This window comes from Microtus ochrogaster, chromosome 1 (assembly GCF_000317375.1).
Source record: "Microtus ochrogaster isolate Prairie Vole_2 chromosome 1, MicOch1.0, whole genome shotgun sequence".
Classification (NCBI taxonomy): Eukaryota; Metazoa; Chordata; class Mammalia; order Rodentia; family Cricetidae; genus Microtus; species Microtus ochrogaster.
Window position 1 is genome coordinate 112979786 of NC_022009.1, and position 26480 is coordinate 113006265.

The 26480-nt window shown below is 37.2% G+C and overlaps 1 protein-coding gene across 4 annotated transcripts in view; it reads left to right on the forward strand.

The window, feature by feature from the left end:
• The window catches only part of Rsrc1 (arginine and serine rich coiled-coil 1), a 274653-nt gene that overhangs the window by 56751 nt on the left and 191422 nt on the right, over positions 1 to 26480 (forward strand). For all 4 annotated transcript variants that reach the window (XM_013349017.1, XM_005344077.2, XM_026782630.1 and 1 more), the window contains exon 4: positions 16145 to 16303. In XM_013349017.1, the coding sequence (XP_013204471.1) occupies positions 16145 to 16303 (159 nt within the window). The remainder of the gene's footprint in view (positions 1 to 16144; positions 16304 to 26480) is intronic.

Below are 26480 nucleotides of genomic sequence, written 5' to 3' on the forward strand. Positions count from 1 at the left end.
ACAAGGCTGAATCTAAACTCACAAAGATCCGCCCTCCTCTCCTCCCAAGTGCTGGGATTAAAGGCAGGTGTCACCACTACCTGGCAAAAGTGCATATTTTTAGTTATTAGTGACTCTTATGCCAATTAGGTCAAATTTTAAGTTTTGTTTAAATATTTTATTATCTTACTGATCTTTTGAGTTTTTGTTTCTTGCTTACTGAAATTGTTTTTTTTTTTTTAAATGTATTCCTTGCTTTATTATCTAGTCTCAGGGTCTTGGCCACTTTATCAGTGTTAGGTATGGATTCCATCTCATTGAGTGAGCTTTCAAGCCAATCAAGTGATTGGTTACTCCCATAACATTTGTGCCACCATTACATGTTGCAGGCAGGTTTCAGTTGTAGGTTGCAGGCTTTATAGCTGGGTAATATTGATGATTATTTTGGCTTCCAGTAATATTCAGAGTACCGTCTAGAAGTATATATAAATGCTAGTTCGTAGGGGTGAAACTTCTAGTTGGGTAACAACTTGGTATATCTAAGTTTGATGACATAAATAAGTTATGTCTTCAGTAATACAGCCTTACTGTGATGTTGGGTAGGGGTGGATCTATGGAATCACTTTTTCTAAGGACTTAACAAGATGTAACCCATATCTAGCTCCCCTATAGTTATATAGTGATAAGACATAGTCATCCTAATTTGCCTCTTGAATTCCCTAGTGATGTAGAACATATGTTACAGTCCATATTTAATATCCTACGTCCTCTTGGTGAAATGCCTTGTTTTGATCATTTCTAATTGAAGTGCCTGTATTTTTAATTTTAATAATTGTTTTTAATTTTAATTATTTTTAATTTTAATATTTTAGCTCTCACTGTGTTGTTCAGGCTGACCTTTAATTAATGGACTCAAGCAGTCCTCCTGTTTTAGCCTTTGAGTAACTTGAGAATACAGGAGAGTAACTCTACTTCCCAGTAGCTGGTTCTTTCAGTTATAGCTTGTCTTTTCATTCTTTCTGCAGGATCTTTTCCAGAGCAAAAGTTTAAATTTTAATAAAGTCTAAATTTCTTAATTTTCCTTTTATATTTATGTTTTTGGTGTCATTTGCGTCTTCTTAGCTGTTGTTATTGTAGTGTGGTGATACAGAACAATCTCAATGTGAGCTCACATAGCTTGCAGTGTTATGATATTAATTTTACTCATGCCTTTTTACTGGTAAGAACAGAGAATGCTGTTAATTTCTAATAGACATTAAGAATTTTTATTCATGAAAAAGATCAGATCAATGTTTAACTGAATTTATTAAGAAAAAATACATAATGTTAGCACATTTAGGAGACAAGACAAAAAATTGGGACTGTAGTACCTGTATTTACTCGTTTAAAAATATATTTGAGTATTTTTTGTGAGAGGCACAGTTCTAGGTACTTGGGATACTCTAGGTACTTGGGATACATTTGTTAAATAAAAACTTCCTTGTTAATCTTCTTGAGGAGTGTGAGCAAGGATAAACAGTAAATACCATCCAAGAAGCATTGTATTATGTGTCTTGTGGGGGCAAAGAAGACAGGGTAGTGGTGTTGCAGGTTGGGAGAATTCATGTTTCAGTATTAACAAGGTAGGGATGCAGGATAATAAGGAAATGGTGTTTAGGCAAGGGCTTGCAGGAGGCTGTGGGATATGAGGGATCTGAGCAACAGTGCTACCAAGGTATGGAGAGTTAATTCAGAGGTTACAAGTCAGAAAGATGTCAGATGGGTTTCAGTCTTCTGGATTTTATGTTAGTCACAAATCATTTGTGAGGTTCACAAAGTCAGACATAAAACTGACACTTAATGAACACAGTTATAGTACAGGTCCCCTTTTCAGGCGATAAGGATAGTGTCCAGCTGGGGTTCACACTGGCTTTGAGTAGATCAGAGTATAACCTTATTTTTAATACCTCCGTAACTCACTCACCTTCCAGGTTAGTCCTCTGAAGGGTTTCAGGCGTTGTGTATGTCTGTAGGCACTTTCAGTGCTTGGCATTCTGGGCTCTTTGACTTGTTCAGGACTGAATTTGAGAACTTGGGGCAATATTGAATTTCCTTAGCCTCCCAGAGTTAATGTAGGCCAAATAGTGACGGTAACTACCCTTAGAGCAGGATGGAATCCTTTTTTGTTTTGACCCCTTTGCCAAGACTGTGTGCTTTGTACTGGAAGCACCTTTCCCATGAAAGCAATTATTACTGCAACTAAAATACTGACATAAACTACTTAAGACTATTCTTAGATTTGGAAGAGAAGCAAATAACAAACCCAAAGTAATTGAAAATCAAATTTAAAAATTATACAAATAGTATTCTGACTTGACAAACTAGCCAGTCTGTATTAAATATATATTTTCTCACAGCTTTGTAAAGATAAATATAAACTTGTATTATTAGTGTCTTGTGATCAAATTTATAACAACCAAACTTGCTGTAGGTAAAGTAAATTTTGTCTTTTAACAAAATCTTTGAAGGAAAAAATTAGTTACAAATTTCAAAATTTCCTACTGCACGTGCTGGCTTTGGGGGGGCCTGGGCGGTTTGGATGCTCAACTTACTAAACCTGGATGGAGGTGGGCAGTCCTTGGACTTCCCACAGGTCAGGGAACCCTGATGGCTCTTCAAGCTGATGAGGGAGAGGGACTTAATCGGGGGAGGGGGAGGGACATGGGAGGCGGTGGCGGGGAGGAGGCAGAAATCCTCAATAAATAAATAAATTTAAAAAAAGAAAAAAAAACAAATTTCAAAATTATTTGTTGGGAGGATGATTTTCTTTTTTTATTGACTGTGAAGCAATTGCTAAAATAGATTAGATATTATCAGAGATTGATTGTACAGCTATATGTTTCTATTTTTATCATTTATTGATTTCTTGAATATAAAAAATTCAATTATAGGCTTAGCTCCTGCATGTTACAAAGCATATTAAGTTGATAGTTTTAATTCTGAAATAAGGTAGTAGAACAAAAGTTCATGCTTAATAACTTAAGTTTGCATGCATATACCTCATCCCCTTAAATTATTTATTTATCTATCTATTTATTTATTTTACGTCCTTCCGAAGTTTTTCTTCCCTCCTCTCCTCCCAGTTCCCCTCTCTGACCCCACCTCCTTTTCTTACTTCCCAATCCACTCCTCATCCTTTTCTTTAGCTCACTAGTTTTAATGCTGAAATAGACTAATAGCCACTATTTAATTTGTTTAAGTGAAGAAGTAGTCAACTTCCAAGGTACTAGTTTATTTAGTTGATAAGCACTTCTGGTTTTCATTCCTTTCCATCCCAAACAGTGCAGGGATTTCTTCCATTGTTGCACTGACTGATAATGCAGGAACTGGCTTCATCATTCTGTTTTCTTTTGGGGAAATTGTCATTTTTCTTCAACAAAACTTATTACTCTACTGAGAAACCAAATATTTTGTCTTTGAAAAAGACTCTTTTATATACTTATAATTAATAACAATAAATATAGATAATTACAATGAGTATATTGATGAGATAAACATCATCTTAATGTTCACAGTGATTTTTAAAAGTGATTTTGGTGCTCTTGAGAAGGAGTGTGCTCTCATTCTTAAGGACGTCATGACAAACTTCACTGAAAGCCGCCAGGTTTAGAATATATGCTAGTAGCTACCAGCTGTTAAAAATTTTCATTTGCTGACTTTATTCTTTTGCCCCTTTGTAATTTAAATGCTTTTACTTAAAGTTTAAGGTAAGGATATTGTAAAGTATGTAGCATTTTGAGATTAAATGGTGTCCAGAACATACAGTTCAAGGAGTTAGTCCAATGTAATTGGAGGAATTATTAAATGACACTGACCTCATTTCCTTTAGAACAATGAAAATTAATAGTTTCACATTTTATTAGGCTGATATTCCAGATGTAGTATACATTTAATTAAGTGTAGTTTCCTTTTAGTTATGGTATGTGTATCTGTTTTTTGTCGCAAATTCTTTCTAGTTTTACAGTTTTCCACATGTTTTCTTTCACCATTTATGATTTTTTTCAAAGCAGAGCTATAAGGAGTTAAATCACTTTAGCATGCAGCAAAACAGTTCCCATTCAAACAATAAACGCTGTTTTAAAAAGCCTTTAGATCTTCTGTCACTTCATAAATATAAATATATAAAAACGTTATGCAGTTGTAGTGCCCACCTGCTAATTAAATGCAGATTTTCTCAAACTTGTTTAAAATCTGCCTGTTTGTTTCAACTCCTTCTCTGCTCGGAGTGCATATGGCCCTCGTGAAACTAATTACGCTTGTGGAGCAGCTGTTAAATTTAGTGCAACTAATTTTATCCAATATTTTACATTTTAATTGATTACCTGTGAAGAAATTAGCAAATTAACACGTATTGTACAGTAACTGAATGGTCTTTTATGGTTACTTTCAGATTTTACAGGCGAGCTAGGCACTGATAGAATAAAGGCACTTCTAGGGGTTTTTGGTAGGAGAATTATTGGTGGACCTTGATTAGCTAGTGTGAAAATTTAGGAAGACCGATGAGTGATGCCAGGCATCTGTGTGTCCTGTGTCTTAAACATGAGAAGCAGATTGGAAAGTAATAGCTTTTTCACAGAATTTTGGTAACATATGGGCTTATCTGGATCTGAGAAGTCTTTGAAGATCTTTGAACTTGACTAAATGACTTAACCTTTGGCTGAGTGGGTGGGTTATGTGTTTTTAGTGGGGGAAGCACTGGCATTCTGTGTTTCTTTCTCTTTTTCTTTGTTTTCCCTTCCCAATTCTAGCCTTTCCCGTTTTCCTTAGAAAGTGGGGACTGGAAAGGATGAGCAGGAATGTGCGGGGTGAGCATTCCAGCACTTATCAAACAGATCCATTTGTTCCAAAGGAACAAATCCTTTGAGAATATTTGAGAAATGAGTCTGTATAGATGCTTATTTTCTGTTTTATTTATTTGTTGTTGAAAATGATACCTCAATCAGCTCTCGCAGGCATTGTCCTTAGTTGAAAGGTTATAGGCAGACTTGGCTTCAGACTTCAGTTTTAGCACTGATTTTCTGTGGTCTTTGACCTTCCCCAGGGTTCAGTTTTCCTCAAGCCAAACCAAAACCATGAAGTGCCCCCGCATAGGATTGGGGTTCATCTTCTAAAAAGAGAGAGAGGGAGGAGGGGAGGGGAGGGGAGGAGAGGAGAGGAGAGGAGAGGAGAGGAGAGGAGAGGAGAGGAAGAGAACAACCACTGTTTAAGTACTTGGAAGTAAACAGTATCATGAGACAGCTAATAAATAAGCTTCCTAAAAATACCAGCACAGTGTTATGGGGAAACCTCAGGGCCTGTGTCCTGGCTAAACAAGAACATTATTAAATGTGCATATTATTATGAATATTTTAAAACATTAAATATTATAGTAAATAAAAATGGTTTTGATTTTTATTAGCTTTGAATTCTGATACTAGTAAATCTTGATTTGAAAAATAGGCCCAGTAAACATGTGTGAAATTTTAATAGTAAATAGTTTTTCAATTGGGCTTGTAAGTAGGGAATTACTTTCCAAGAATATGCAAATAAACTCTATTTACACACTTGATTTATACCGCTTAGACACTGGAACTTGCCCTCTTGGTGAAGACAGGTGATGTTGATCATTAGAGATAATATAATATTTGGGAAACCTGTTGAAGTAAATATGTTTCTTTAAGGCAGAAGAACACCAGTAAATAACAAAAGCTGAAAATAGTCAAGTTGCTTAATTTTCTTATTTGAATTCTGAATGTGTGTATTTTGCCCCCAGAATATAGTTGCTACTAATGTAGCATTTCAGCTCGTTTTAGTTATTTCTGCATGATTTATGTGGATTGGACCGAAATATTAGCCCTCATGATTTATTTCTTTTTCTGTTGTCTTTTTTCTTCCTCCCCCATCTTTCTTTCTTTCTGGTGTTGAGCACTGAGCTCAGGACTACATCCCCCACCACTATTATGATTTTTATGATGAGTTTCAAGTAGCAGATCTAACAAACAAGCAGATTAACAAAGTTTCGCCCTTTTAAACTTCATATTTTAAACATTAGACATTCATTATAATAAGCATGATCTAAGGGACCTTTGTGTAGCTGTGATTTACTGCTTTCATGTAGTTATAGTTTACAGTCTCTCAAGTCTTACTTTCAAGCTTGGTTAAGACATTTACTATAGGAGAAATTTAGCTTCAGTGTTATAACTCTAGTACTAATGTCTTGATGTGAGAGCTCTCTTTAATACTGTGGATGGGAACAGTATTTCTCTTCCTGAATGGTATTTTGGAATTTGGTTGCTTCCCAGTGTATTTTTATCCCATGGCATTTCAGCACAGGTATTTACAGATTCGAACATCCCCACTGCAGACTTCTCCATTCCTCTCTGTTCTGTTTCCTCCTGGTTAGTACAGTGCCTTGCAAAGTCTTGTTATCTTGTCTCCTTTAAGGCTCCAGAGTTGTTAACAAATCCTCCAGGTTTTAAGTTTCCTTTTCCTGCTTTGTGGCCTGGAAACTCAGGTGAGAAAGAAACCAGGCACTCCAGAGTTGATTTAATATATTTCTTTTGTGAGGATTATAGTCTGGTACTGCCTGACTGAAACAAGTTGTTTTGCTTTGTGCGTGTGTTTGTATGTGTTCACGTATGTGCTCATGTGTCACCCATGCATATGTGTGCACATAGCTGGAGGCCAGAGGTCAATCTTGAGTGTCTTTCTCAGTTACCCTGTCACTGAAACTACAGCTCCCTGACTTGGCCAGCCTTCTCAGTGTTGTGTGCTACTACATCTGGTTTCTTTAAAAATAAACACACACACACACACACATACACACACACAATTGTGTGTGTACCTGTTCACATAGTGAGTGCAAGTGCCTTCAGTGGTTGCAGGCACCAGGCGCCCCTGGAGCTGGAGTTACAGTTGCTTAAGAGCCTTGTGACCTGGGTGGGGCATTCAGTGCAGGAGCAAGTGTTCTTTAAGAACTGAGGAGCCGTCTTTGTAGCCTCGTTTCTGGCTTTTTTTAGGTGTGTTCTGGGCTTGAACCTCAGATCTCCAGGCTTGCATGCCCACCACCTTACTCTCTGAGCCATCTCCCCAGCTCTAAAACACTTTTTCCTGTGCTTTTTATTTGTGTTTCCAGTGGGTTGTTTTCATTTAACCACAGCTCATTCACTGTTTTTCTCTTTTCCTACCATTTCCTTTGACAATTTAGCAACTTTGTTAATATTTCTGAAGAACTAGATTTTGTATTTATTAATCTTCTGTTTTTTTCATCTTTGATTTTTTTATTTTCCCACCTACTTTGAATTCAAAATCTGTCTTTTTTTTTTTCTACTCTCAAGATAGATGCTTATCCTGCTTTTACACTGTTCTTCACCATGCACATTTGGCTGTAGGAGTCTTTTCTTCCGACTGTATTTTGGCTGTAACTATATCAGATAGATAGATAGATAGATAGATAGATAGATAGATAGATAGATAGATAGATAGATAGAGACAGATAGATATTGATATTTTGTTTGTTTTTGTTTTGTTTTCGAGACAGTGTTTCTCTGTGTAGCTTTGGTTGTCCTAGAACTCACTCTATAGACCAGACTGGCTTGCTCTCACAGATATCTGCCTGCCTCTGCCTCCCTAGTGATGAGATTAAAGGCGTGTGCTACCACCGCCTCCCTACATTTATTGACTGATACTTAAAAATATTCACTGTGATTTCTTCTTTCCTATGAGTTATATACACATGCATAATTAATTTTTGGAATACTCTACCTATTTTTTGTTTATTCTTTTCTCTTTAATTCTCTTCAGATAGAACATTTTCTATGTTTTAAGTATGTTGAGTTATGGTTTGACTTGCCATATGGTTTATTTTAAACAATATTATCAGTTAGCATGATGATAAGAATAAATAATGTGTGGTTTTGAAGACTAGTAAGATAGCTGGATTTAAACATTTATCCAGGTCTTTTGTCTTTCCTTATTGCTTATTTTGTTAGTTACCCAGAACTCACACTCAAATGTACAACAGTTAGAATTGTTCCTTTAAGATTTTTACTATTGCTTTATATATTTCTTGGCTGTGTTATCACATGTTACAAATTTGGACTTTTTATTCTTTTGGTGTAGATTGAGCTTGCCATTATGAAGTGATGACCTCTCTTTATCTCTCTGTGCTCCTCCCTAAACAACTGCTTTGCCAGATGTTAGCACAGTTCTTCACTTTTCTTTTTGCTTATGCCTACATTTTTTTCCATACTAAACCTTTCTTTGATTTTATTTTTCAATTTCATTGTGAAAGTTGTTTAGTTTTGCTATTTCAGTTTGATCATCTCTTCCTTTTTATTTATATTCTTTAGTTGAATTATATTTATTACTAATATACTTAAATTTTTAAATTTACTATCTTAGTCTTTATTTTATGTTTGTCCATGAATCTATTTTTACTTCATTCTTTTAGATTAATTTTATTTAATTTTTTTCCCTATGGGCTTCCCCCACACACACCCTCTTAGGTTTCAAGACATGGCTTCTCTGTGCAACTGTCATATCTGTCCTGGCACTTTCTCTGTAGACCAAGCTGGTCTCTAACTCACAGAAATCCACCTGCCTCTGCTTCCTGAGTGCTGGAATTAAAGGCGTGTTTCCCTCCCTCCTGGCCAAAACTTGCAGTCCTTAGTTATAGTTTGGATGATTGATTTAGAAATTGTCATATACCCTTGGCTTGTTTGTGAATACCAAAAGCTAGTACTTATAGTACATCCTTTTTAGTTTGTCTTTAAAGGACAGTTTGCTGTTTGTTGCATTGGAGCACATGTCCTGGATACCCCTGCCCCTCGAACTCCTCGGTTTTCTCTGCAGGTCTTAGTGGAGAAGGCTGAGTGACTCATGGTTTCAGAGGTCTCATCTCATTGTTGCAGGAAAGGCATGACAGAGCAAAGTATCTACACAGCCAGGAAACCGGGAAAGGAAGCACCCCTGCTCATTCTTTTTCCTCGTATTGTGTATGCCTTGCTTACCTACTTATGGGATGCTAGCACTGAAGTTTAGGGCAGTTTTCTCCACTATCCTTCCTGAAAATGCCCTTAGAGACCCAGAGCTATGTATGCATCACTGATCTCTGTGATCTTCTTAAAGTAGGAGACAATAATTTACTGTGATATTCAGTTTTCAGATTCCTTGATGTAATCTTTGTTCTGTAGAGGTTTGAGTTTCAGCATCTTGTTTCTAGTTTTCCTTTACCACCAACCCATCGATGTACATCTCCTTTTCCACAGTGTACAGGGTGCAGGTCTTTAAAAATTCCCCTCGTTATGGCTTTAATTAGGTTCTGGTAGTGAGTGGAATTGGATCTGTTTACAGTGTCCTCCTGACATAAAATTTATGCTAGGGTTTATTCAATGTATAATTATTTAATTTTAATTACAGTTTTATTTTATAGCAAATGTTATCTTTATTTGTAGCACTCAACTTAAGGACTGTTTGAAGTACTGAAGCTGTTTTTTGAAAGACAAAATATTAAGGTATCTGTTTTGATTACACGTGTTTAGAACTTATTAGCCAATTAAACTTGAAAAATTGGCTTTTGAGGGCAGTAATTCATTTTATGTAGAGATGTTATGGTTATTCTTCTTATTCTGTAGATATTGAAAGCATTTATCTGGTATAATAGGACATCTTGCTGTCCATTTATTGCTTATATATTGTGTGTTCTAGAGTCCCACATTTTTTACCAAATGGTTCTTTGCTTATAATACATCTCCATATTGGCTTTTGTACTCCAGAGACTTCTAGAGTGATTTATCAGAAAGATACTTATTTAAGGAACTGGGGACAAATAACATCTTAAATGTTAATATAGTTTCCTTTCTCTTTTGTCTGTTAGGCCAGAGTAGGAAATCTTTTTATTTTGATTTGTCATTTTTTCTATGATGAGACTCTAAAGATTTGAAAGTAAAGCTACTTAATTGTAAACAAAACTGATCATATGTCTAAGATATGGATCTTATACAGATTTGTGTCACATAATTCTTGTGATTACGAAGAAGTCAGTAGCTTAATCAATTTTGTTTTTAGCTTAATTCTTTTAAAATCTTTGTGTGATTTTAAACTATTTTATAATTTAACTCTGCCCGTAGTTTTGCATTTTCTATTTTTTCTTCCATTGTTATTCTTTGGAGTATCTTTTTAATGTGAAGATGATAAGATGAAGAGGTCCACAGTATGAGGATTAAGATAATGAGCATTGTCTTTTAAAGGAAGAAGATCCTGTAATGTTGTATACTGTGGTATTTTGAAATGTATTATTTTGTTTAATTTGATGTTTTGGGTGCCTTAATTTATAGGTATGGTTTTGCTACCTTATTTAATACATAATGAAAAACAATGATTGGAAGGTATCCTAGAATGACATGAACTTCTTGATTATATTTGGTGAATAATGAGCAAGATAACTTTGGAGAACTGCAGGCATATGTTTTCAACAGTAAAGTGTTTATGTCAGATAGCTTTGAAGCTAACAGAATTTTCTTAATTGATAAATTGAGAGTAAAGATTGACAAGGAATGTGCTGAGGGGAACTGGGTTTGATAGTAACTGATCAGATGCCTTGCTGGTCACAGTAGCTTTGCTCCAGTGATGATGATGTGTTTGTCTGGGGACAGTGCCAGTCGACTCTTGCTTTCCTGGGATAGTACCTTAGCTTCTAGACCTCTGCTTGTCCTCAGCAGGCTTCAGTTGTTGGATGGTAGGTGATGGGTTCTTCCTGTTGAAGCAAACGTGATAGGTCATTTATTTTGTTCTTGAGGATTACCTGTGGAGAAGACTTGTTGTTTTTTGTTTTGTTTGTTTTATGTCTTTTTGCACTTTATATTCTTATTTGCTTTCCTGTTTAATAGAAATAAATACAGCAAAATTTGGGTGAGCCATATGCTAAACTTAAGATTGTAGAGGTTTGGAATCAGAATACTGCTTTATTGCATTAGCTATAGTAGAAGAGAAACAAACATATTTCCTATGCTTCTGACTCGGCTGCTACAAATCCCATTAGTGCACCTTCAGTTGCTGCCCTCCTGATGCTTCCTTTCCCCTGACTGACATGGCTGCTAATGTCCAATTTCCCTACGTAAATGGTATCTTATGGCAGTTGGCATTACTCTATTTTGCATATAAGGAAACAGGTTGTCAGAGAAGAAATAACTCATTGAGAAAAACCATTATTTGAGGAATTATTCATTTTAACTTAATATTTATCTAATTTTATGTACATTTCTAACACGTATATTTAGTTAAGAGTGCAATGAAAATTTAGCCAAACTGTACCTCAGCTATAACCCATAATGTAAACTACTAATGGCTATATATCTTTTCCAGCAGTATTCTTAGAGGCAAAGTAAGCAAACTACATTAAATTATTAGACATTTATTCAAGATATAAAGCTCTTAAAGTGTTTTTAGCGTTGAAAGCAGCTTATCTATCTTTAAAGAAATTCTTGGTTTCTTTCTTCCCTCACTCTAGCCACTGTGGCAGGTGAGAATGAGAGAACTGGCCCTGCCCTCATCCGACACACCAGAAAGCAGGCTTGGCACCTTGTCTGGGCAGCACACTAGAGCTGACCCCGTTGGCAAGGGCGCAGGTGAGCCGGGCTTGTAGGCATGAGAGCCTCCAAGCTGCCCATTCCCCTTCCCTCGTATGCCATGGGATGGCAAGGGTAAGGGAAATATGCCTTCCCACCCCTTGCCGCTGTGACAGGCAGGAGAACTGACCTGGGCTTGGGCATGAGACTGGAGGAGCCGGCCCTGCCCCTCACCAAGGGCAGCAGTCTGGAGAGCGGCCAGCATCTCCACTGGGCAAACAATAGAGCTGCCCCTGGTGGTGTGAGTGAGGGTGAGCTGGACCTAGGGTGTGAGAGCAGGAGAACTGGCCCTCCTCCTTGCTGTCTGCTACATTGGGTGAGCAAGTGGGGGCAGTTCTGGGGAGCTCACCTGGGAAAGCTGGTCCAACATTTACCCCATCTAGGAACTGCTGGAGCACTTGAAGTGGCCGGTTCTGCAGATCCAAAGCTGCAGGATCCCCGTGACACAGAGCAACAACAGGATGTCCAAGAGGAGTCCGAGTGAGGGCCCAGTGTTGAGAGGGTAATGGAAACCAGAGGTCTCAAACATCAATGATTCATTGGAGCAAACGCTTATGAACAAAGATGCATGGACTAAAGGGACTGTGTGACTCAGTGAGCCACACTATAGCTTCCATGCTGAGATTTTTATTTTGTTTTTTTGTTTGTTTGTTTCACTTCAATTTTATTTTGTGGGGAGGCTTCAATAGCAAGGGAATGGGGGGATGAGTGGAATCAGGATGCATGATGTGAAATCTATAAACAATCAATAAAAGTTAAGCATTCTTAGCATGCATTAATTCTATGTGCTATATGCATATTATATGCTAGTTAACATATAAATATATACAAACCCAATTATTGATACCTATATAATAATATATGTTAATATATAATTTTGTATTTTAATCTCATTTGTCAATATGACATGTATGCATTTTATGTCATATTTAAAATATAATTTTTTGTACTAAGTCTTGAAGATTTTCTGTTTCCCTCTGATAATGTCAGTCTTAAATTTAATTCTTAGATTCATTTCAAATTGAGTTTTGTATAGGGTGAGAGATGGGACTCTTGTTTAGTTCTTCTGTGTTTAGGTGTCTACCTTTCCAGCACAACCGTTTATTGGAGAGGTTTCTCCATTCTTCAGTGCATATTTTGGGACCTAGTCAAGAATTACTTTGGCTGCCATTGGTTTTCTTCAGGGATCAGCATTGAGCTCCATTCATTTGTGTGTCTGTTATTCAGGCCTCATACTGTGTTTTTGACTCTGAGTGTATAGTGGAGCTATTTCTTAAATTCCGGTATTGCGATGTCTCTAGCTTTGTTCAGCAGTTCAGATTTTTTGTATTTCCACATTAACTGTTAGGATTTCTTTTATAGCTTCATGAAGAAAGCCGTTGGCATTTGGACAGGGATTATATTGAATTTGTAAATTGCTTTGGAAAGCTATGGATGTTTTAACTATTAATTCTTTCAATACTTGAACATGGGAAAAATTTCAGTGTTTTTATGTCTTTCATTACTTCTGTTAAGATTTTGTAACATTTATTGTAGAATTCTTTAACTTCCTTGGTTAAATTTGTTTCTGGGCTTTTATTTTATAGCTATTGTTATGAGCTTGTGCTCCTGATTTTCTCATCTCTCTGGTGCATTAAATGCTGCTGAGTCAGTTAGATATAAAGCTCAGTAGTAGAGCATTTTCCTAACGTCAGTGACACCTGGGTTTGATTCCCAGGACCACCAAAAATAAAACTAAACTGCTACTGAGACATTTTGATTGGTTTTAAGAGAGGATCTTGCTACGATAGCCCTAGAACTCATTGAGTAGCAAGGCTCACCTCCATCTACTGATCACTTGTCTTGACTTCCCAAGCACTGGAATTACAGGTTTGTGCCATCATGCCTGGTTGCAATGAGTTTTGTATGTTGGCTTTGTATCCTGCAACATTACTGAATTATTTTATTAGTTCTAATAATCTTTTGGTGAAGTTCTTGGGATTTTCTGCAGATAGTATTGGATCATCTACAAATTAGGATAGTTTGACTTCATCCCTTTCTTGTTATATTTTCTTTATTTTGTTTTCATGCTTAACTGGTTAAAACAAGACTTCTGGCACTGAGAGTCCTGATAGTAAACACTGTTTTCACAATGCCTGCTACGACTGTGGCTAGATTCCATAATTGCGATTGAGTCATTATGAGATGCAGATTCTGATCTCATTATCTACCAGTCTGTCTTTAGTCTCATTCAACATACTGTTTTTCAGATTACTTCAGTTCTAGAATTTCTATTTTTGATTTTCCTGAGGGTTTTTGTTGTTGTTGTTGGCTTTTTACTGAGATTGCTTACTTTTCTACTCATTGTAAGCATGGTTATAATTACTACTTTAAAATCTTTGTCTGCTAATTCAAGCATCTGCCCTACTGTAGAATCCATGAGCATCCACTGCACTATTTCCTCTCTCCATCCCTACTGTAGAGTCCATGAGCATCCACTGCACTGTTTCCTCTCTGCATCCCTACTGTAGAGTCCATGAGCATCCACTGCACTGTTTCCTCTCTCCACCCCTACTGTAGAGTCCATGAGCATCCACTGCACTGTTTCCTCTCTGCACCCCAAGAATGGAGCACATTTTATGGATTTGTTTGTCTATATAGCATATAAAAAAATCTATCCTGGGCATGATGAGTATCATGCTGGTAATACTGTTGTGTTCTTCTCAGCAATGTGATCTTAAGTCTTTATTTCAGCAGGATATTAACTTGATTTGAGGTTGCAGAGGTCTGTGTTTATGTGCACAGCTGAAATTTTGGGTTCATGCTTTCATCCTTAGCGGTTTGGAGTCTGCTGTTCTTAAGATGATTTGAGTTTCAAACAGAGCTTTGAAAATAGTTTACATAATTTTTTTTGATATCACAGAGTTGGGCATGTAGCTTAGTGGCTTAGCACTTATCTCAAATTCTGGGATATAATTTTTGACTTTTTCTTACAGAATTTACCTTTTATTGTCTGTGTTGCCAGTTGGTCCTTGGTGGGTTTTCTAATCTGAAATTTTTTGGTTGGAGTTTATCTGTTCTGGGTGCAGTCTTGAGTTTACCTGAAGAGTGGCAGCTTATAAATGGCAGCTTTCTCATTGCTGTTCACTTTTCCAATAATATGTGTCTCATCCCACTCCCAGCAAACTCTTGCTTTTGGTCACTTTCCTGTGCCTTATTATAGTTTTAGTTATCTGTAGGATTCTGAGTCTGCTAGAGGAATTCTCTCAATACTCTGACGAGGACCTGAATTCACTCCTTCTTAGCCCATGATGTATCACTTTATATGGTTCACGCGATGGAGTGGGTTAGTGGTCTTACTCGCACATTGAGAAAATAGAAGGGGCAGTGAGTAGATAAAAGAGAGTCTAAGCATAATGAAAACACTGTTTTTACAGATTATGTTAAATACATTTAATTTGTTCTATTGTTTGAGAAGACCTAAGACCTTATTTGAATTTTAAAGACTTGGCCTTGTTTGCCTTTTCCTTGTTCCCTTGTGGTGCTATTTATCTGTACTTCTAGTGTCTCAGGAGCCTGAGGCACATTGGTTGTTGGAACTTGGAAGTTCAAGACTAGTCTGAGTAAAACAGGATGCCTCCTTTGCAAAAACATCCAAAGACAACAACAAAACAAACTTTTTACTTGCTAACACCTTTGTGTATGTGTATTGAGGTGCACTCACCTGTGTTAGCACATGTGCAGGCTGGAAGTTCATGTTAGGATATCTTCCTCAGTCTCTTTTCTACCTTACTTTTGAGAGAGAAACTCTCATTGATTTTAGAGCTCACCATTTTGGCTAAGTCAGTCAGCAAGCAGGGTGTCAGAATCTGCCACAGTCCACCTGTCTCCACCCGTCAACACTGAAATTACACATGGTGGCCACCATGCCCAGCTTCTTATGTGAGTGCTGGGGATGCAAATTCTGGGCCTCATGCTCTCACGGCCAGCGCTTTGCCCACTGAGTCATACTCCTAGCGCCTATTTTGCTAACATTTTTTTCCTTAACATAAAGTTGGTTTATTTATAAAGTTTAGGTACATAGCATGTTGTGTCTAAAGTCATATGTTGTACATAAAGTCAGATGATTAGTTAAATTATATATCTATAATCACACATTTCTTTGTTTCTCTCTGTCTTCTCCACCCATACACCTGAAGATACTTCCTCAGAAAATGTATACTGTAGAAGTTATTAACTAATTAGAGTTATTAAGATTATATTCTTAATTCTTATTCAACTTACATGACAGTCTTTTATCCTATTTCTTTTTCTAGCATTTTAATTGAACCTTAATTTCCTTCAAAATCATCATCATTTTTATTTCATCATAGAATTTTAAGTGAGTGTGATCATGTGTATGTTATCCTTCATATACTTCCATTGCACAATTAATTTTTGGCTCTAGAGTTGAAACTAAATACTTTAAAGTAATTTAAATGTCAATTGCTTGTTTAATCCAAGGCAGACTAAATCTATTTAATAAAATCTGTTCACTGTAGGTCCAGGTCAAGACCTCGTCCACGTTCCCATAGTCGAAGCAGTGAGAGATCCAGCCATAGAAGAACTCGTAGTAGGTCTAGGGACCGAGAAAGACGCAAAGCACGGGACAAAGAGAAGCGGGACCAGGAGAAGGACAAAGAAGGACACAGCGTCAAACGGTGAGTTGATGAGAGCTGATGGAGTGAAGATTAGTAATGCCGCAGCAGTGTGCAGACTGAACTTTCTCTCTGAGCTGCTTCCTGTTCCTGCCCTTGTGGCTAAATTCCTTTACGAGGAAAAGAAGGTAAGGGCTTGCCAGTATCTTGCATGGTTCTTGAAGTTTTTATTCTCTAAAAATTTATTAAGTTAATCGTAATAACAACTCTTCTTACATTCTACATTCTTTTCTGTTCTTTTTGTCTCTACCTAACTTCTTTAAAAAGATTTTTTAAAATTTAAATTAAATGTGTTGATATGGGGAATGAGCATATCTTAGTGGGGTTTCTATTGCTGTGAAGAGATACCATGACCACAGCAACCCTTATAAAAAAATTAATTGAGGTGGTGGCTTGTAATTTCAGAGGTTCAGTCCATTATCATCATGACTGGGAGCATGGAGACATGCAGGCAGACATGGTACTGGAGGAGTAACTGAGAGTCCTACATCTTGCAGGCAGCAGGAAGTCATCTGAGACACTGTGTGGTGTCCTGAGCATAGGAGGCCTCAGAGCCCACTCCACAGTGACGTGCTTTCTCAACAAGGCCATTCCTACAAAGCTCTACCTCCTGATAGTGTCGCTCCCTATGAGATTATAGGTGCCAGTTACATTCAAACTACAACAGTGCACATGTGTTCTGGTTCCTAAGGAGGCCAGGAAGGGAGCATGTAATACTCTGTACCTGGAATTACTGGCCTCTGGGAGCTGAGAACTGAACTCAGGTCATCTCCTAGATTTTCAAGTTCTCTTAACTCCTGCGCTGTACTCTGCATCTTCTGTTCTCAGCTTTTATGTCACATTCATAGTGCTGATATGAAGCCCTGTCTGGACTGCTGGCTTTTATTTACTTTTTGAAATGTTAACCTTGTGACAAAAGTTTAAAAGATGTAATTTTTTCTTGACCATTCCACAGCTATCCTAGGAAAATTCAAATTCTAGTTTTAGAACATTGTAAGAAAAGAGATAGGGGTTAGATGTTATATAATTTCTCTTCTCATTGCTATGTCAAAACAGCTGAGAAAAGCATCTTTAGAAAGGAAGGTTCTTTTGGGTCACAGTTAAAGGCTCAGGCCATCGTTGTGAAAGAGGCCATGGTGTCAGAAACTCGAGGCAGCTGGTCACAAAGCCTTCTAGTAAGGGTGCAAATAGAGGTGAATGCCGATCCTCAGCTCAGTTTCTCCTGCTTCTTCTGTCTGGGACTGCAGACCACGGAATGGTGCCACCCGCTCTTTCTCCTCGCAATGCTCTCCCACATTGCTGACTGCTTCCTTAACTGTCGTTATTAAAGTGTATGTGCAACATACTGAGTCCCGCTAGTGTTGCTCATATGTACACGTGTCCAGGACTGAATTTTTGGAATTGGACAACCTATGTGGTAGCTTAACCCTGGAAAAGATTGATTTTCCCTCTCTTAGCAGCCATTGACTGTAATTCTTCATCAAGGTTGAAATCTTGTGGAATTTCCCTTTCCATGTAGGCATGTCAACTTAATGTTGTCATTATGCAAACCTTGTATGGGCAGCCATATTGTTGAGATTCTTTTGTTCAGCTTCCCTCTCATATGTGGAAGATATCAGAAGACATCTCAAAGCAGGGCTCCAGTCCTTCCTGACACTCTTCCACAATATTCTGTGAGGCTTAGGTGGAATAATTGAGTTGCAGATATATTATTCGGGGTTTGATACGCTATCATCACTTACCCTCTGAATTTTGACTACTGTGGATCTCTGTAGTGGTCTCCATATAGGGGTGAGGACCACACTTAATTGTAGGTATATTTGGAATAAAATTAGAAATTAAATTAGTTAAGGAAAATGGCAGTAATAGATTTTCTTCTGAGGTCTATGATCTTCTGGCCACTGTTAGCTTACTAGTTTTAGAGTACCATATATGTATTTCTTCCTATTGAACAAGACTTGAATCCAATGAGACCCTTGTTGGTCACCCCCACGATCAAAATACCATTATTGTTTCAGTAGGGGTATCTTGCCACTTATATTTCAAACTGTTACTGAGAGACAATACTCAGAAATTTGTAATATCACAGGGCCTCATATGCAGCTTGGTGTGATGATGCTGAACTTATGCATCCCAGCATCACTCATGGATTAGTATTTTAGGTTTCTGTACCAACATCCTCATCCATGTGCAATAATATATAGTTAACTGCTTTAGAACATCTTTCAGAGCATTTTAGAAAATTGTGTATGAATAAGTAAATAGCCACCATTCTACTGTTCTGAAATCATAGTGCCATCTTCAAGAATAGAATATAAATGGACTTAATTTAAGTCCATCGTCAATCATTATTTAAGTCACTATGCAGAAGAAGAAGAATTGCTTTTGTAGTGGTTGTTGAATACTGATGTATTTCCAATGTCTCATCTCCTCAGCCCAACCAAGTCCTATGTTAGATATTTGGAGATTTGGTACAGTATTGTTAGGACAAGAGATCTTTTAAAAGGTAGCTAAGCCAGAAAACTTAGCTTTATTAAGTGAATTAATATTATTATAGCAGAGTTGGATTTGTTACCGAAGTAGTGGATTTCTTTTGAAGTATTTTCTTGACTTCTGTTTACCTTTCTCCCACAAAATAGCAAAGAAAGCCTTTTCAGAAGCCAGCCAGCCATATTTGTCTGCCTGGCCTCCAACCTCTATGTAGTGTGTTTCTGTTCATTGTAAAGGATCAGGTCTGAGGTATTGTGTTGCAGCTGCACAGAATAGAGCAAGCCATCAACTACAATACTGTCATGGTAATTTGAGTCTAGTTAGAATTCAGGCAGAACAGTTAGTTTTTCTAAGCAGGACCTGCTCTCTGGAGGGTTTTCACCATTGTTTCCTTACTAGTGCCTCAGTAGACAAGATATTGTTCTAGGTTATGCATTAAGATTTCTGGAATATTTTGCTCAGACATTTGGACTTATTTATACATTCTAATGATATAACTTCCTGAACTTTATACTTTCTGAGAAAGTTAAGTATTGCCCTCTGATTATATGATTGATTCTTCTGTGAAATGGGGATTTGGTACTTTAAAAGCTGTAAGTATAGAAGCCTGTATAAGAGTACTATTACAATGTAATAATCATAACTTGGGGGTATAAGGGTTGCATCTACCTTGGCATTCTTCCAGTGTTTGCACCTTTGAGTTCCATGTATAATTCCTGTTGAGAACGTATTTTCTCCCCTCTCCCTGATGTTTGGCAGAGGATGTTGGAAGTGATTTGGGAAAGCTGGACTCTGAGTTTTGACAGCAGTTGCATACTTACAAAGCCTGTCATGTTTTTCCTTACCTCTTACTTCTTTATGCAGCAGGAAGTCACTTATGCTAATTTACTCCAATTTGCATATAGGTTATAGAGTTCTGGGGTGCAGAGCATGCTTAGAACTCCTTTTAAGTGTCTGTTCGGATCAAAGCAGGGCTGTGTGATAGCTGTTGTCTGACACCAAGCTGTGTGGTGTTGTTTTCATTAAACATTTATCACACTTCCAGTGTGACAGCAGGCAACTTTGTGCCAAGATAACATGTTTTCATGCAAAATTTATTGAAAAAGATGAGACTTTGTAAAAAGATCTTGTTGCCTTTCACCAGTGGCGAAGGGTAAATGTTTGGTTGGAAAGTAGTATACCTTGAACACGTGTCATCGTGACAGAAGGAACTTCACACTGGCAGTTTTGTTAAGTGGGCAAATAGATCTATCTTTAAAGAAATGTGTGTATTTTTCTCTTTCAAATGAAAGGTTTTGCGATTTTCTTGTTTATTGGTTTTCACAGCTATGGCCTATTATTGGGTATATGTTTATGTTATAATGAAACAGCATCACCCTGCTCCCATTATGTAAGTTTGAGTGTTAGGTTTAATTCAACTAAACAACTTGTCAGTTTTTCAAAAAGATGAGGTCAGGAAAGGGAACATATTATGGCACAAAAGCCAAAATAGATAAAAGCTTCATTAGTTCTCCCTTGGGCCAACACCTTTCTCTTGTTCATTATATCAGTATAGTTCAATTATTACATAGTTTCTAAAATAAAATTTGACATGAATTATGCCTGATGAAGGTTTTAATGGCAGAAATTTGTGTGTGTGTGTGTTTATTAAGATGATTGCCTGGCCATGGAAAGCCTTAAAACAGTGCTTCTCAACCGTCCTAATCCTGTGGCCCTTTAATGCAGTTCCTCATGTTGGGGCCTGTGGGCATATATACATGGGATATTTTCTTGACCCTTGCAGAAGGGCCCAGCCCACAGTAGGCAGTGTCACCACTGGACAGGGAGTCCTGGATTGGTATTAGAAAGTAAACTGAGCAAGTCATGGGGAGCCAACCATAAGCAGTGGTTCCCCATGGTCTCTGCTTCAGTCCCTGCCTCTAGGTTCCTTCCTTAAGTTTCTAGCTTGTCTTTCCTCAATGATGATATACCAGGAGTAAGCCGAATACACCTTTTCCTTTCTCACATTAGTTTTGCTCAGTGTTTTATCAGCAGCAGAAGACAAACTAGGACTATACTTTGTCCTCACTGCTGGGTCTTCATGAAGGTTGCCTCTGCAGCATGAAATACTTTTTACTCTGCCTTTCTCATTCCAATTAATCTTTTAGATGTTAATTCATTCTGAAAATATTTCCTGCTTCTCAAGCATAAACTTAAGTAACCTTTTTGTTAGCTATGACTAGAGTTTTGCCAACTCTAAAGAGAATTTTATAATTCTTTAACTAGACCAAAATTATATTTATTTAGAGCATAATAAGTATACATTTATATAATGAACAGTAAATTATTTTAGATGCTGTTTCTAGATAAATAAAGTAAGGATTTAAACACTTTTGAATGATATGATTTGTAACATGAATGGGGCCGGCCTGCTTGTTTATGTTTTCTGTCCCACCCGGTACCCCACAACTGTTTAGCCCCAACGAAAATCACACATAAGTCTCCATAAATTATAAGCTGATTGGCCCATTAGTTCTAGCATCTCATTGGCTAACTCTCACATCTTGATTAACCCATTTTTCTGATCTATGTTAGCCATGTGGCTCAGTACTTTTTTAGTGGTTGTAGATCACATCCTGCTGCTTCGGGGGTCTGGGCAGGAGTGGGAGGAATCAACTTCCTCCTTCCCAGAATTCTCCTGTTCTCATTACATCATTTCTACTTCCTATCTGGTTTTCCTGCCTATATTTCCTACCTGGCCAAACAGCATTTATTTAAAACATGATTGACAGAATACAAACAATTCTCCTGCACCAATAATTAACTTTTTATATTACTTTCATTTATTTTCCATGCCTTATTACTCTGCCTGGGACTCCCAATTCTGTTCTGTCTCTTTTTTTTATTTTTATATCCTGTTTTATTTTTATTAGTGTCTATAATCAGTATAAGCATAGGCCATGTGTTGTTGGGGTGTTCTTGCTGACCAGCTCGAGTTACAGAAAGTTGTGAGCTGTCTGATATGGATGATGAGACCCGAACTCAGCTCCTCTGCAATTGTAGCAAGTGCTCGTAGCTGCTGAGCCTTCTCTTCATATCAACCCCTCCCCCCCATTTCTATTCACTGTGAGTGGTGATCAGTGTCTTTTGCTTTGTTCCTAATTTTGGGGGTAAACTTTCAGTCTTTCATCATGATGAAAGATATAGCCGTAATCTTTTTCTTGATATCCTGTGTTAACTACTTTTCTACAACTGTGACCCAACACATCAAAGAATAAGTTAAAGGAGGAAAAGAGTCAGCTTACGGTTCATCCTTTCAGAGGGTTCAGTCCGTGGTTGATTGGCCCACAAAGCAGAACAAAAAAAAAGTGTATGGAAGGGGAAGTTCTTCACTTTCTGGTAGACAGAAAGGAGGGAGAAAGAGAACTAGGCATTGGGTTTAGCCTTTCCAGTGACTACTTCCTCTACCTGGCCTATTCCAATAGTAGGATACCTGTACAAATAACATCACTAGGCGCATACCATATGTTCATGCATGAATCTGTGGAAAGTATTTCCTTTGAACACTGAAGAAGTTTCTTCATGTTTGTACTTTGCTGAGCATGTGTATTTTGTAATGGATGCTGATAGTGTCAACTGTATTTCTTGCAAGAACAACCTTGTACCTTTTTTCTTTCAGCTGTTGATCTGATTCATTTATTCCTTTACTTTTGAATAGTGAATCATCCTTGCATTCCTGGGATAAATTTTGTTTGACTGGGATACATTCTTCTGATGTGTTGCTAGATTCAGTTTGCTCATTTATTTCTGTATTCTTTATTTGGTTTGTTATCAAAGTATGCTTACCTCATAAAATAAGGTGAAAAGTATTCATTTTTGAAAGATTATCTAGAATTAATAATTTCTTTTAAAATGTTAGATGGGTTTAGCAAATAGAACCATTAGTACGGTTCTTTCTGTAGATAGGGGTTTCAGGTGATCTATTTTCGTTATGTTAGTGTGGCAGTTTCGTGCGATCAAAGAACTGGTTTGTTTCATTTAAACTACAGAGAACCGTCCCAGTCTCTTCATATATGCTTTTACTGTGCTCTCATATCTTGATTTTATTTTAACTATTGCTAGAGGACTTGTGAATTCACTGACTTTTTTGTACTTTTTATTTATTTAGTAGATTGCTATGCTTTATTGTTTTTCATTTATTTTGTATTTGTATTTTTATTTCTGAACGTAGATTATTGACTTGACTTCATTATTTTCTAAAGCAGCATTTGATATTGTCAATGCCCTCCTAGGCATAGCTTTAGCTGCTTCTCCCAAATTAGCACTAATTTTGCTACATCATAACAATTCTCATAGTCTCGTATATCATTCCATCTAAAATATTTCTATTTTTGCTGTAATTTCCCTTTTATTATGTAAATTATTTAGGTGTGAGATAATAGATTTCTATGTCTTTATTATTGACTTCTGGTTTTATTCCATTATAATAAAAACTATTGTATGACTAGTTCTTACAAATGACCACAGGTTTCCTTTATGAATCAGGACATGGTCAGTCCCATTGAGCATTCCACAATTTTATGCACTAATTAGGTTATTTATTGTATAAATGGAAGATCAAGTCATGTGGCATTTTCTTTTGTTTATCTCCTGACTCATTTCTGTGCACACCCCAACAGTTACTAATAGATGCCTTGAATTCTCTACTTGTCCCTTAAATCTCTTTTTTCCTTTTAGTTTTAGGTTTCGGTATTTGGATTTTTGAGCATTCCATTGCAGGAAGAGGTTACTTGCCTTGTATACATTTAAGTTTGTATCTTCTTGGTTATTTGAATTTTCATCTCCTTAGTAATTTTGTTGATTCAACATGTGTATTGCCTGTATTAATATAGCTACTCGTAATGTTTTTGATCAATTCGCACATTGTCCATTGTCATTGTCCATCTTTTATCATGCCTTTTATATATTGTTTGAAATTAGTTTCTTGTATATAGATGTGTATATTATTTTTAACCCAGTCCAATAATCCCTCTCATTTACTTAATATAGGTAGTCATAGGCTAGTTGTAGTCAAAATGAAGGTATACTAATAATGTTATATATGTTCCTATAAATACGTAAATATCCTAAAATAAAAATTAAATAATACTTCTGCTCTCTAGCATTTCTGATAAGGAATAGTCAGTCTCCAGGATGTCTTAGTGAGAAAGAGTTGATCCAAGTTATGTTGATTACCATTACTGGAATAGGAATTTTCATCTTATTCCTGTATACTAGAATATCAGAAAAACAAATTTCTTATCCTTCTTTTTTTTATTATTTAAAGTAAATTAAGACATTCCTTTAAGGCTTTGCTATTCATCATAAAAAGTTTTGTCTCTTCCTTTTGCTTTTATGTGTTTCTCAAACAGTGCTTCACCTTCTGGTGTATGTCTTTCTGTCCTGAATTCATCATTCATGTCCACATAGTCCAGAACTCAAGTGGTACAGTTAAGAGGTGAAAAGTATCCTGGTAGTCAGGAGCTGAGGAATAGCGCAGTCACACCACACAACAAACCTCACACAAGAGATTTATTGGGAAAGACAGAAGAGGGTGGCTGTCTTTGTTCAGATGAGAAGCAGCAAAGAACTGTGCATGAACAGGCTTTACGTAGTGTTGGGGAGGAGCTTTCCAGGGTTACCTGAGATCGGAGAGATTATATGACCTGATTTTGGTAATTTCTGCCTTCCCAGTGCTGGGATTAAAGCACCCACTGCACCTAGCTCTAAGGTTTCCTTCAGTTTCTTTGCACAAGTTGGAATTTTAGCTGGGTGGGTCTTGCCCTGAGGCCACCACTCCTCCATTTCTCAATCTGTTTATCTCCTTGGACACAGGGTTTAGTTCCAGTCCACTTTTTGGCTTTCCTCTTCTCCTTAAATTTTACATTTTGTAATTTACCCTGTTCAACTTGCTCCTTTTCATTATAATTCTTCATTAGAGTTACCATTAATAACTACACAACAGAATCTATACTAGGCCGTTTTGAGATTTCTTCTGCCAAGGGAATTAATCCAAAACTCGTCAGTTTAGCCTCAGGCAAACATCTTCGACAAGGGCAAAATGCAACCACTTTCTTCACCGAAATACCACAATAATGATCTCTAGGCAGCACACTAAAATTCTTCTCCTTTGTAACCTCCTGAGCAAGTTCCCCCTCCCTACCTCAGTTCATCAAATCACATTCAACACCACAGTCTTCCATTCTCCTACTAATATGGCCCATTAAGCAGTGCTTAAAGCTTTGAACAGCTTTTCTAATGTGAAGTCCCAAGGTCCATATTCCTTCAAACAAAATCTCGGTCAGGCCCACCACAGCAGTGCCCCACTCCTGGTACCAACTTCTATCTTAGTTAGCATTCCTGTTGCTGTGACTCTTGAAAACATTTTATTGGGGTGGCTCACTTACAGTTCAGAGGTTCAGTTCATTATCATCATGGTGGGGCATGGTGGCATGGGCAGAAATGGTGCTGGAAAAGTAGCTGACAGTGCTACATTTTGCAGTCAACAAGAAATCAACTGAAATTCTGGGCCATATCCTGAACACAGGAAACCTCAGAGCCCACCGCCACAGTGATATGCTTCTTCTAACAAGGCCATACCCACTGCAGCAAAGTCACACCTCCTAATAGTGCTACTTCCTTAGATTATGGGGGCCAATTACATTCAAACTATCACAGTATCCAAACTATGTGGAAGGGTAGATCCTCTGCCCAGCTGTAGGTGACCAACACAAAATGAACTCAATGATAGTTTTGTAGACTTTTGTCTCATATTGCTTTGTTTGGGCAGTTTTTTGTGTTACTGGTCTTTTGCTTATATATTATGGTTTCTGATTTTGTGCTTTTATGAGTTTTGTTTTTTGTATTTTTGTTTGTATTTCTTGTGCTTTTTGTTTGTTTGTTTGTTTTTCTGTATTCTGGTTTTTCTCTTTTGTTTGCCTGTTTCATTTTTTTATCTTTTTCCTAATTTATTTTCATTTAATCACAAAGATTCCAACAAAGTCATAATACTTGTCATGCTTCCCCTGTTTTGGCCATTATGGAATAGTGAGATGGAGAAGGCAAATGAAGCAGTGCCACCGTTTGAGAGTACAGCAAGCCTAATGGCCTTCCTCTGTGAATAGATGTGTGCAACTGTCTTTTCAATAGCACATGCTGGGAATTTGTAAATATAACACCTTACGTTGTCTAAAATTACGGAAAGGCATCTTCCCACAATATACTAAAGTACCAACTTCATACTTCTCTCTCCTGCTTCACAGCATATCCTAGTAACTTCTTTAAGTACTGACTCCTTATAGGTCTACAGAATTATGCTTTTAAGGCTGCTTGTTTTGTAAAGGGAAAGAAAAAGAAAGGGCATGGAATTGGATGGGTGGGGAGGTGAGGAAGAGTTGGGGGAGGGATAATGGTGGAAAGGTTACATGAAAAAGTTATTTTAAATTATCTCTATATATAGTTTTAGTTTTCTCCAAGGAATTCTCACTTAAGGCTTGGCCCCTGACAGAAAATGAACTCAGTGATGTTTTTGTAGACTTCTGGTCTCATGTTGCTTTGTTTGGCCAGGTTTTTTTTTCTTAGTGGCTTTTTGCTTATATATTAAGGTTTCTGATTTTGTGTTTTTCTGATTGTGTGTGTGTGTGTGTGTGTGTGTGTGTGTGTGTGTGAGAGA